This window comes from Thamnophis sirtalis, unplaced genomic scaffold, assembly GCF_051295495.1.
Source record: "Thamnophis sirtalis isolate CommonGarterSnake01/CBP01778 unplaced genomic scaffold, rThaSir2_p1.2 scaffold_2, whole genome shotgun sequence".
Lineage (NCBI taxonomy): Eukaryota > Metazoa > Chordata > Lepidosauria > Squamata > Natricidae > Thamnophis > Thamnophis sirtalis.
This window is the reverse complement of record NW_028261382.1, coordinates 122,257,553-122,270,494: the sequence shown is the minus strand read 5'-3', so window position 1 is coordinate 122,270,494 and position 12,942 is coordinate 122,257,553. Positions and strand designations below refer to the sequence as shown.

At 35.7% G+C, this 12,942-nt stretch overlaps 1 protein-coding gene across 7 annotated transcripts in view; it reads left to right on the top strand.

Annotated features, from left to right (window-relative positions):
• RIMS2 (regulating synaptic membrane exocytosis 2) overlaps nt 1-12,942 on the top strand; it is a 293,405-nt gene that overhangs the window by 225,316 nt on the left and 55,147 nt on the right. For all 7 annotated transcript variants that reach the window (XM_087706787.1, XM_087706790.1, XM_087706791.1 and 4 more), the window contains one exon: nt 3,611-3,711. In XM_087706787.1, coding sequence (XP_087562913.1) covers nt 3,611-3,711 — 101 coding nt within the window. The remainder of the gene's footprint in view (nt 1-3,610; nt 3,712-12,942) is intronic.

Below are 12,942 nucleotides of genomic sequence, written 5' to 3'. Positions count from 1 at the left end.
ATGTGTCCATCTTCCTTGCTGATTGTACTCTTCTCTTTCCTGCTACCATTTCCAGCATAGGGGCTTCTATAGGGAGTATTCACATGGTGTGTCTAAGGTAAAATATAATTTGAGCCATTTTGGTCATTTGTGCCTGTCATGAAAACTCTGGGTTGATTTGTTTGATGATCTATCTCATACATGTTTGACAAAATAATTAAATAAATAGATAAAATATTTGTTTTCTTGGCTGTCCACATGTGCTACCCAACTAATTACTGCAATATCACTGCCGTCTAGGCAGTTTTTATTTAACCAATAATCTCTTCTTTTCACTTAACATTTAGTTGAATCTTCCAAAGGATTGTCTTTCTCAATGTTCATTTAACCAGTTCCTAACAAGCCAGTATACAAATTAGTTATTTGCTTAACATACCATTGAGAACACTTTTGAATTAGGTCCCACCATAGCCATGAAAAACCAACTGGTTGAGTTTGGAAAAGTCACTCTCTCTCAGCCCAACAGGGTTATTGTGGGAAAATAGGAGGAGTTAGGTATATTGTATATGTTCTCTGGCTTGAGTTATTTGTAATAATAAAAAAGGCATAAGATAAATAAAATAAAATGGAATAAGATAAAATAAAGTAAATACTCTAATAAATTTAATTCAGTTTTTAATCCATGGTTTCTGTTTTTCCCTATCTTCCCCCACTCATTTTTATATTTCAGTACCCAAGAATGAGACCAAAATTATTAAATATTTTGTTATTTTTATTGTAGATGTTACAGTATATGATCGTACATAGATTATGCACCATGTATTTCAAAAGGCCCTTCCTATATTTTATGGATTAAAAGGCAATTACTAGTTACAGGCCGTAATCATCACACTTAATGGAACTACAGTCTATTTACCAGTGGGAGAATCAGAGAAGCCCAACAAAATATTATTCAGAAATGTTATGCGTGTCTTGGGAAACTGCTGACTTCACTGTAAAAACATTTCAGATTTTGTCCCTCAAAACAAAATAGCAAAATATGTTAAATATCATTTATTTTGATCCTTTTCAGTGCTGTAAGTAGTAATGTAAGTTCATTAATCTTTATATTTTACAAATGTGATGGAATGATAGCAGCCATTTGGTGGGTCATTGATTTTTAAGATTAAATCACAACCTTAAGGAAATGAGACATCAGCAGCCTATATTTTAACCATGAAATATGCCAATATGCCAGAAGCTTCCATACAGTATAACTGGGATCCTTATAACATTGAAAACATGGTAGCACACAGCATAAATCGAGCATTTGAGGTCACATGATTTATTTGTTTGTTTTTATTCTGTTTTGGGTTTTTTTTGTTTATATTTACAGCATTTCAATACTACAGATTTTAAGCACAATGCTGTATATGGAGTTACAGATAGCGTCCCCATTTGCTAATGATGCCAATTATTTAGGGTAATTAAAACAAAGATATAACAAACTCTGCCAAAATAATTTCCCTAGATTATAGGAGTGGATTTAAAAGGACAAATGATTCATTGTAAGTATGTTCCTAAAGATAGGCACCAAGGGGCATGGGGAGAGGGGGGAATCAACTTAATTTCTATAAAACAATAATCATTTATCTCTAAAGATTAAGAAAGTTATCATTTGATGCACTGTGACCCTTAAAAGTTTATGTGATAATAAATAAATTAGTACTCAAGGTGCCATTAACTGCTGTCATTGGTTTTGATACAGTTGCCCTTCTAAAATAATTGTTCTATAAGCACTGGTGAGTTTGAATTAGTAATGATACACAAAAAAGCTAATCTACCATTTAACTGATAAAGTTTAATGAAGTAATGGCTTCATTACATTTCCTTAAAACAGGAGAATTTGGGGGTTTATTAAAGGAAGAATTGAAACTGCCAATATTCTAATGCCTTTTTACAAAACTGATATGATCAAATTTAGACTATACCTTAGTCTATTTAGACTATAAGATACCTTTAAAAAGTGTTTTGTATAAGTAGAAAAGATAAGGAGAAGGGCAGCTAAGGTAATATTCAGCTAGAACAAGAGCTGGGTAAATCATCTGTGATCTCTAAAAACCATAATGTCACTGTTTTAATTATCTGTCTATAATGTCACGAAAGACATTTTCCAATGTTGATTCTAGTCTCGAAAAAAACACTATTCAGTTTATATCTTACAATCATATAATTGACCTCTAAAAGTTAATATTACACCTGAAAACGTTGACCTGTCCTGTTTATTAATTTATGCATATGTATTTTTTTAAAACATTATGCTGAGCTCAGTTGTGATTGATATGCAAATTACATGTGCAGTTCTCTTAATTACAATTATTGAATACTGGGTGTAGTTCAGTGTTTCCTATATTTGTTTAATGGTTTAGAAAAAAGGAGTCTATTTTGAAAAATGGCCTCATCTGTTCATTCTCTCTTGCTTCTCACAGATTTCAGTTTTGATGTTGTTTATAGAGTTCACAAAGCCTGTTGTGGTTTTGTTGTTCCATGCTACCACAGAATAGAAATCATATCAAATACTATGTAGTGTTGTTACTTTAATCTAGACTAGACTAGTTAATTGTATGATATGGCTAAAGTAGCCATTTTGTTGGGATATTTTGATAGCATTTCCTTCAAAATATTATTTTACATGTGCTTTTGTTTGACATTTGCTCCCAAATATTATTTATTAGCTGAAGGGGGGGGGGGGGAAGAAATTTTCTGCTTAGAGGTTTCATCCTTAAAGAAGTAGTTCTAGAAAATTAAAGTCAACCTATTTTTCAAGATTTGCAAATGGTACATGTATAATTCATGATATACTAGCATGTTCCAAATCAGGAACTGGCAAACCTATCAGTTACTGGGAACAAAAAATTAAAAATAAAAGTGTACATTATTAAAAAAAATCTCAAAAAGAATCCAGCCAAAATTACCCAGCATTTCAGTTGTTACCGTTCAGAGCTCAAAATAGCTCACATAAGAACTGGCAAATTTTGTGAGATTTGATGATCTCAAAAGAATCTGAGGAATATAATATCTTAAAAAAGACACTTTGGGGAATTCTTCAGATATTATCTAGCTCTGTCAAGAGCTCTGAATACCTTCGAGAGTCATGCTATCAGAATTATCACCCATGTCTAGTAGGTCATTGCATCATTGATTCAATGAATGAATAATAGAATCCAATGTATTTAAAATAATAGAAATACTTAGTCATGTTACGGTTAAGCTAGCCAGGCCTACATTGTCGCTCTATGATGTTTAAAAGGATATGGATGAATAGTAGATATTATATCTTACTGATTTCAAACTTGTCTTTTTTAATGTGTCGTTTTTATAAAAAGACATTGATTCCTCCCCCATTTGATAATTTATGTGCAATCTTAACCTTAAATTAAAATATTATAACTTATATGGTTGAAATTAGAACTGTTACATTCATAATGGTCTTTTGATATTTGGCAATGAAGTTGTCTTACTCGTCATAAACAAAATCATAGATTTAATTTTGAAGTTATATTTGAATAATTCTTAAATGTTTTCCGTCTTGGTTAAGAATGCTGAAACTGGTTTGGAATTACACATTCATGTTTTATTTTGAATTTTACAGGTACTCTGGATATTGAAGAGAGAAATCGTCAAATGAAAATGAACAAGTACAAACACGTAGCAGGATCAGATTCCAGGCTGGAGCAAGATTATCATTCCAAGGCAAGGGCATTTTGTTTTGAAAAACAGCAAAATATATAATTGTCTGACTTGATGAGGCAGTAAGATGCTAGTAATTGTTTCATGGGTAGCATATTTACCGGTAATTAAGAATGCAATGCTGATGTATGCATGTTTTCACTAGGAAGTAAATTAGACTACAAAAATTCTTTTCAGCTTCTACCTTTCCCCTTACCTAAGCTTCTCGAAAAGCCCTTACAAAAGTCAAAGATTTTGAGAGTATTAAGAGGGTATCATCTGGCTTTGTTCTCTGATAGAAACCCCACTTTCTTTCTATGCACTCAAAAAGTGCTCTCTGCAAAAAAGTATAAAAGGCAAGACAGTCTCTAGCAGTGGTATTTTCTCCCATGGGAATGTGTATAGCTACAGCTAAAAGATTCTGGGTCATTTTCAGAATCAATAATTGTGAATTAGGTGAAAAATTCACCTGAAAAGGTGAAACTAATATATGACATAAGACTCATTACATGCAAAGCAAGATAGTTCAAGCCATGATTTGTCATAATTGTGATGATTATGGCTTACAGCTTATGAAAACCCCAAATCCACCATCTCAGAAAATTAGATCATTACATGCAATCAATAAAACAAGGATTGAACATAAAACAATATCGGACCTCTGAAAAGTATAAACATGCATATGTACTCAGTACTTGGTTTGGGCTCCTTTTGCAGCAATTACTGCCTCAATGCAGCAACATTTGCATCTCATTTGGAAACCAAGGACCCAGAGTATGGAGGAAGAGTACAGTCATTGAACCAGTTTTTGGTGCTTTTGGCAAAAGTTGCTCTCATCAGAAAAGAGGACTTTGGACCACTGAGCAACAGGACTTTGGACCACTGTGCTTCATTAAGACCAGGATCAATGCAGCCGTCTACCAGGTGATTTTGGAGCACTTCATGCTTCCTTCCTCAGACAAGCTTTATGGGGATGCTGACTTCATTTTCCAGCTGCCCACACTGCCAAAAGCACCAAAAACTGGTTCAATGACCGTGGGATTACTGTGCTTGATTGGCCAGCAAATTCGCCTGACCTGAACCCCATAGAGAATCTATGGGGCATTGCCAAGAGAAAGATAAGAGACATGAGACCGAACAATGCAGAAGAGCTGAAGGCCGCTATTGAAGCATCATGATCTTCCATAATCAGCAGTGCCACAGGCTGATAGCTTCTATGCCACGTCGCATTGAGGCAGTAATTGCTGCAAAAGGGGCCCAAACCAAGTACTGAGTACATATGCATGCTTATACTTTTCAGAGGTCTGATATTGTTCTATGTACAATCCTTGTTTTATTGATTGCATGTAATGATCTAATTTTCTGAGATGGTGGATTTGGGGTTTTCATAAGCTGTAAGCCATAATCATCACAATTATGACAAATCACGGCTTGAACTATCTTGCTTTGCATGTAATGAGTCTTATGTCATATATTAGTTTCACCTTTTGAGTTGCATTACTGAAATAAATGAACTTTTGCACTATATTCTAATTTTCTGAGTTTCCCCTATATGTATATATATGTATATATGTATGTATGTATATATTTGGTGATTCCTTAAAACAATTACATATCTTGTCATGAAACATGTGATTATTTTATGAAGTATGACTACTAACATCGATAATATGGTGGGGTTTTGCTTTTGAGATTACATCCTCCTATATGTTTTTAATCAAGCGGGTTGCTTTGGATTACTTTCAAGTCTTCAGAGAGCCTTTTCAGGAGGGTAATAGTGCTGCTGCCAGAGGGAGGAGTTAATAACTAGAAGGTTGTGATTTTTGTGATGGAAAGTATTGAAGAAGTGGATCCCCAGAATAGAGGGGGTGAATTCCAGAGGAGTAAAGGTTTAAATAGCCCAGTTATTATGTGGGAGAGAAAAGGGGTAAAGAGAGGCCTTCCCTAATTGTTTACATATTGTAGATGCAGATAGTAGAGTCTTCTTAGTTTGGCAAAATTTTGTATATAGTTATGAAACAATAAAAGCTTGGAAGAATTGGCAAGTGGCATTCTTGGTTTTGGGCCTGACAGTTTTTAGCCTTCTTTTAAGATGGCCAGTGGACTTTCACAAAATGCTTTTTTTTTGTTCAACTAAGGTTCTGGTCTAATTAAGATTATTGAACTCTTCTACATTAAATTAATATTATCAAAAGGAAAAGTAGATAGCGTGGATTCCAGTTTTGTAGTTGGCTATGTAGGACATCTTGGATGATTAAACATTTGAGAATTGACTGATTGACTAATTACATTACATATGCATGAAAATTACAAGCTTCAATATTCTGATATTCTGCTGCTTGCACACTCTTACAGATTTCTTACAGAGCTTAACCCTCAGACATTATGAAAGCGGGCTTAGCTCATAAATCGCATAAGCAGAAATGAAATATGCATCTTTTTTAGATATACACATTTTGTACATAAAATATAAAGTAGTAATAATTCCCTCTTTCCAGTGGATAAAGCTAATTCAACTTCTATCACTTTGAGCAAAGACCCTATCACAGATGACTGCTACATACTATGATGATGAAAAAATGAAAATATAATGTCATAAATCCTGAGACTTTCATACTTACATCCTGACATCACAACATACTTCTCATTCTATCCCCACCTCCGTGGGCCAGATGGCAGTCAGAGATTACCAAGAGATTCCTAATTCTGCTGTACTCTGTGGCACAGCCAGACATTATAAATGCCATGCTGGAATATATGAGAGGCATTGATGAAACATATGTAGAATGAATCATTACTGATCTGACATTTATGGACTGAATCATTATTCCAACCTATAGGATATATTGTTTACACTGTATTTGTTTGTTAAACCTGAATTTGCCTATTCTGTAGGCAATCAGATATCTAATCTGTTTAGGAGCACATTTGAAAAAAAATGTGGATATTTAATTTAATAAATTAAATCAATTGATTTAAACTAGTCAAGTTTTGCAGTCGTATGTTAATCAAATTTAATGATTTCATTGAATTAACATGAAGAATGTGGTTCTTTACATATGCATGGATTTCATATAAAGTAATATTTCAGGATTACATTTATTTTAGCAAGAACAAAATCTGATGGTTGGTTTATTCCTACATCTGCAATTCTGCTGACTTTTATGTGAAAGTAAAAGAATAGAATTGGATATATCATGGAGGAACTACGAGTTCTGAAAACAGTTAAGAGACATCTAGAGTGCTGCTAGCGGAAAACAAGGGATGAATCCGACGGGACATGATTTAGAGATGCTCGTAAGGCCTACTTCATGGCAGTAAGAGCAGTGAAACACCATTATAACTCCACCTTTATTATGCCTGTGATGTGCTGCCCAGTAGCCCTGTTCAGGAGCATCCTGTTCCTCCTGGGACAGCAGGGCTCAAGTGATGATCTTCAGAATCATTCAGAGGAATTTAAATACTTGATGGACAAAGTTGCTTGGATTCATTCCCAGCTGGAACCCATCCATGGTGCAGATCCATTTGAGATGTGTGGAAAGATCTTATCTGGTTATCTTGGAACAATTTGACCTTGTTGAACCTGATGAAATGGACAGGATCTTTGATGCTGTCAGTGCAACTATGTGTCAATTAGGTGGAAGTCAAGGATGGTGGCAGGCAGGCAGGTTCAGGCAGTGAAAAATTCTTCATTACAGAGAGGATGTTTCTGAGAACTTTTAAAGACGCCCTAGTTTGCCCCTCCTCGAAAATCATCTATTGATCACATCTGTCTGGACAATTTCCATCCAGCCTCCAAACTACCACCTTTAGGGAAGGTGGTAGAGAAGGTGGTTACATGGTAGCTTAAGAGGTTCCTAGACGAAAGGAATTATGTAGATCTTTTCTTGTCAGGTTTCAGGCCCCAGTTATGGGAACAAAACAGCATTGGTTGCAATTGATGATTTCTAGTGAGAGTAGCATGGGATAATGGATCCATCCTTGTTCACCTTGACTTCTCAGCAGCCTTTGATACCATTAATCATGGAACCCTTTTGGACTGACTACGGATCGTGAGGTTGAATTGCACAGTCTTGTGCTAGTTTGACTCCTTTCTTGGTCATAATTGGTGTTGATAGGGAGTGAGAGTTCCAGTCCATGGCCATTCCTTTGTGATGTGTGAAGGGCTTGATATGCCCTCCACTCCTTTTTAACATCCATATGAGGCCACTGGGGAGATCATTCACCATCCTGGGATGAGGTTCCATCAGTATTCTGATAATACTCAAGTTTACATCTGGATGACCCAAGTATTGCTGCCCTCTCAGAATGCCTGCAGGCTGGTAGGGGTCTGCACAGGGGACAATAGATTTCAGTTGTATCCTGGTAAGATTCAATGGCTTTGGGTGTGTAGAGCTTGGGATTCCAGAACTTTAACACATTCAGTTCTGGATGGGGTGGCACTATACCAGATAGGTTTGGTGCATAATTTGGAGATTCTCCTGGACTGATGACTCCTGTTCAATGAACAGGTGGCAGTCGTGGCTAGGAGAGGTTTTGTGCAACTTTGTGTTGTGCCCCAGCTGCGTCCTTTCCTGGATTGGGAATCCGTGCACTCACTCAAGCCATGGTCATCTCACATTTGGGCTACTGCAATGCACTTTATATGGAGCTACTCTTGAAGAGTATCCTGACGCTTCTATATAGCAAAACACACCTGTATAGGCAATTCATGAAGGCCGTAGGATGGCCCATGTTACACTGCTGTTCTACAAGCTGTATTGGTTGTCAGTTTGCTTCCAGGTCCAATTCAAGGTATCTGTGAATCCATCCTATCTATGGAACTGGCTTGCCATAATGGGACTAGCCCATCCGCCCAGCAAAAGGGCCATGTTGTGGCCCTTATTGGTCAATGAATTTCAGCTGGCAGTGTCCAGAAGAAGAGCCTTTCCTGCCATGGCTTCTGCCCTCTGGAACATCATGCCACACCCACCCTATTGGCTTTCCAAGAAGGCTTTAAACATGGCTGTGTCAACTAGCCTGTGGTCCCAATGGGTGTGTGGATTGTGGATATGTCTAAAGACTCCACCTTCCCCCTGCTTTGCTTCCTTTCTCTCCATCTAAATCCATTTTATTTTAACTGACTTTTAAATTTAAGATCTCTATTTATATTATATTTAGACTATTTGAAAATCATCTAGAGTTGGGTAGCATATAAGTTTAATCAATAAATAATGAACAATTTAGCACTGGAATGGCTTGCCTCCCGAAATTGTGGATGTTCTATCATTGGAGATTTTCAAGAAGAGAATGGACATTCATTTGTCCAGAATGGTACAGGATCTCCTGCCATGGACAGGGGGTTGGACTAGAAGAGCTCCTAGGACCCTTCTAACCCTATTATTTTATATTCTAATAAATACTTCTGAGCAAAAAATAGAGTTTTTGAGCAAAACAATTAGTACAAAAGAGATTTCTACTGTAAAAATTTCCACCTTTGCATGCAAACTCCCACTGATTTGTGAAGGTTATGGTTCTATGCATTTCTACTCACACAGGTGCAACAAATGTAATGAATAAAATTGCCCTTTCAGAAAAGATAGCTGCAGCCCTTATCTATATAGAAATGCTGAAGTTTTCTTGGCAATATTAAAACAAATGACTTATCTTTACCATCTTCCAAGGTGTGTTTTTTAGTTTAGAAATTCTGTTCTATTTTGTAAAGTATTTTCTTATATTTCTTTTCTTTAGACATTGGAAATAATAGTTTCATAAAATGAAAAGCAGAACATTTCCACTTGTTATAAATAGAATCAGCTAATATCCTAACATTGTTATAAGCAGAATTTTAGGCTAAACCTGCTGAACAAAATTAGTTTTGGGAAAACTGGCATTTACTTAAGGCTCCTCTTAGAAAGCTACAAAGTCGCTGTATGGGAAGGAATTAAACTACAGTATATCTCCATAGACTTTCAGCATCTTAATTTACTTCTCATTCTCTGGATGAATTACAATAAAGTTATTAATATGAATTTTATTGATTGTCATTTTAGTTTTGTAAAAAAAATTGTGTTAGAAAATCTGATAAGGATTCCTTCAATTCAAGACATTAATAAAGTGAAGAAGATAGCATTGACTCTTGCAGAAGAACCCACATAATTGATGATCGATATTTAGGATTGTTTTTGAGTATTTCCCCAATATGTTGATATTTGTGTGTTCCTGTGTGATTACTTTGCTTATCTGACATTGAATCTGTTTTGATTCAGTAACCTTACAAATGCAATACATTATTATTAGATTGATATTATCCTACTTGTTAATTTCCTTTGGTTTGGTCAGGAATCATTCATGATTATGATTTTTTAACCAGTTACATATCAACTTAATAGTCCATGATTTAGCTATTTGGCTAACCAGAATGTTATGGAATAGCGTATTTTTCAGAGTATAAGACGCAGCTTCTTACCTCAAAAAAGAGGCTGAAAGGGTGTGTCTTATACACTGAATACAGCATTTATTGCCTCCCGAAACCCCACCCCCTTCATCAAAATGGCCATGCATTGCCTTTAGAAGGCTTTCAGAAGGCTCCTGGGGGCTGGGGAGGGCAGAAATTATCAAAACATGGGCCTTTTGTTGCTCACTTTTGCCTCCCCAGCCCCCAGGAGCACTCTATAAGCCTCCTAAGGGCTATGCATGCCCTTTTTTTGTCAAAAAAATGAGCCAATTTTTGCAAAAAACAGGCCCATTTTCACAAAAAAACAGACCACTTTTTGCTCGCTTTGGGGGGGATGGACCCTCCCAGGAACACTCTTCAAGCCTCCTAAAGGCTATTCATGCCCCCCCTTTTTTTTTAAAAAAAAACCAGGCCATTTTTGGGAAGTCTGCAGAGTGCAAAAACTTTTTTTTAAAAAAATTGCCTCTTCAAAACCTTGGTGTGTTTTATACTCTGGTGCATTTTATACTCCGAAAAATACAGCATTTTTAATTTTTTTTGAGTAAAACTGAGAAATAATATGTCTCCAAAATTTTCATTTTTGATGATAGGCACAACTTTTTCCTGATCAGATGATGTTTTATTAGTTCTCCAGGATTTTTAACAAGATAATATATACTGTAAAGATTTAGCTAATATGTTCTGCAGTATACATATTTCATAATAGATAACTACTGCAGCTGTATTTTCAAGGCTATCATAAAAATCTAGAGAGGGACAATAGAAAGTCAACTGATAGCCCTCCAGGGTAGATCAAATTTGGAAACTAAAAACAGGTTAGCTTATGCTACTTTTATTATAAGGTCATAGGAACCGAGTCTTGCAAGTCTGAATGCACTTTCCTCTTCCCTCCCTTTATGAAACTAGGGATAGTCATCTGAGACACTCTCAAATTACCCTTCTGCCCCCTATTCAGATTCATTTTATGTTTTCTTGGTTAAGACTGTTTCTCCTGTTCCTCAAGGTTATTTCTTCTGCCTATAACATCAACAGAGAAATTATTATAAAGGATGTGTTATTTATGACAACTAATATTTTGTCAAGAAACTAGAATGCAGATAGGATACCTAATCAGAGAGGCATGAATATAATTTTGAATATACTAGATTTAAGTAATTCAGATATCTTAGAGACAGATATGGAAATGCAAGCCAATTTAATAGAAATTGAAAAAAAATGTTGTATTTCTAGAATATTTTTTCTCAGCATATGTCATTGCTAAGCTAAATATATTCTTGAGTTCTGAAAAATATAGTTTGGAGTTTAGAATTGGAGAACTATGCTTTGGAATTGAGAATAGTAATTTATCTTATTTCTTTATCCTTTAGTAATAAGTACAGGTAGTCCTCTACTTATGACCACAATTGAACTTATACTGCTAAGTGAGAAATTTGTTAAGTGAGTTTTGCCCCATTTTACAATTTTTCTTGTAATATTTGTTAAGTGAATCACAGCAGTTGTTACATTATAACATGGTTGTTAAAAAAATACTAACATTAAAATATAATTAAAAAGTATTGACATTAAAAGTGGATAATAACATAATGGTCCAAAAATTGTTAAAGGTATGTCCAGATAATTGGTACAAGATGGTACTATACTTCTGTAGCCAATTTTTTTCTTATGGACATTGCAGCAGCACAGAACTTTGCCACTGCATACGTGGTAACTGGGTTAGTGTCCTGGAGGAGAAAGCCTAGATAAAAATGGTCTGCCCTCCCTGGCAATCTCTCTAATGAGGGGAGAATATGTGCAGACCTACAAGCTCTGTATAGCTTGCAGTGTAATAGAACATGTGAATTATATTCCACTTCTCCTTTACCACATATACAAACCCGTTCTGCTATACCTACCCTGGAGGAGTGCTGAAGGAAGAATGTTAAATCTGGCTCTGAAGAAAGTTATTCTTTGTTTTGGGGAGATCAGGTCATTTAGATATCTTGCCGATTCACACACACCCTGTTTGATTCTGTCCCTACTGTGGAGAGGCAACTTATTTTACAATTTTTCTTGTAATATTTGTTAAGTGAATCACAGCAGTTGTTACATTATACATGATTGTTAAATGAACATGGATTCTCCCTTGACTTTACTTGTCAGAAGGTCACATAACCCCGGGGCATTGAAACTGTCATATATGAACCAGTTGTCAAGCATCTGAATGTAAATCACGTGACCAAGGGAACACTGCAACAATTGTTAAGTGTGAAAAATGTTCATGTCACTTTTTTCTGTGCCGTTGCAATTTTGAATGGTCACTAAAAAATGGTTATAAATCAACTACTACCTGTATAGGATATAAACAAATATTGTTTTGCTCTGCAAATCTAAATATTACTTATTTTTATGAAAACAGCAAATAATTAATAAAACATAAAAATCAAAGGTAACAAAACATGATTTGCTGGTAAACCAGGACTCGGGAAGTTCATCTGTACTTACAAAGTTTACTGGGACATACCAGCTATGGCTGGAGATAGGAAAGGAATTTTGCTGATTTTTTTTACCTAAATAGATTTATTTTCTGAGCTTGTCAATCAGAAAGGTCGGCATTTTGTCGGTTTGAATTCCTAGTGCTACGTAACGGAGTGAGCTCCCGTTACTTTCCCCAGCTTTTGCCAACCTAGCAGTTCGAAAGCATGTAAAAAAATGCAAGTAGAAAAAATAGGAGCCACCTTAGGTGGGATGGTAACAGTGTTCCGTGCGCCTTTGGTGTTTAGTCATGCCGGCCACATGACCACGGAGCCGTCTTTGGTCAGCGCTGGCTCTTCGGCTTTGAA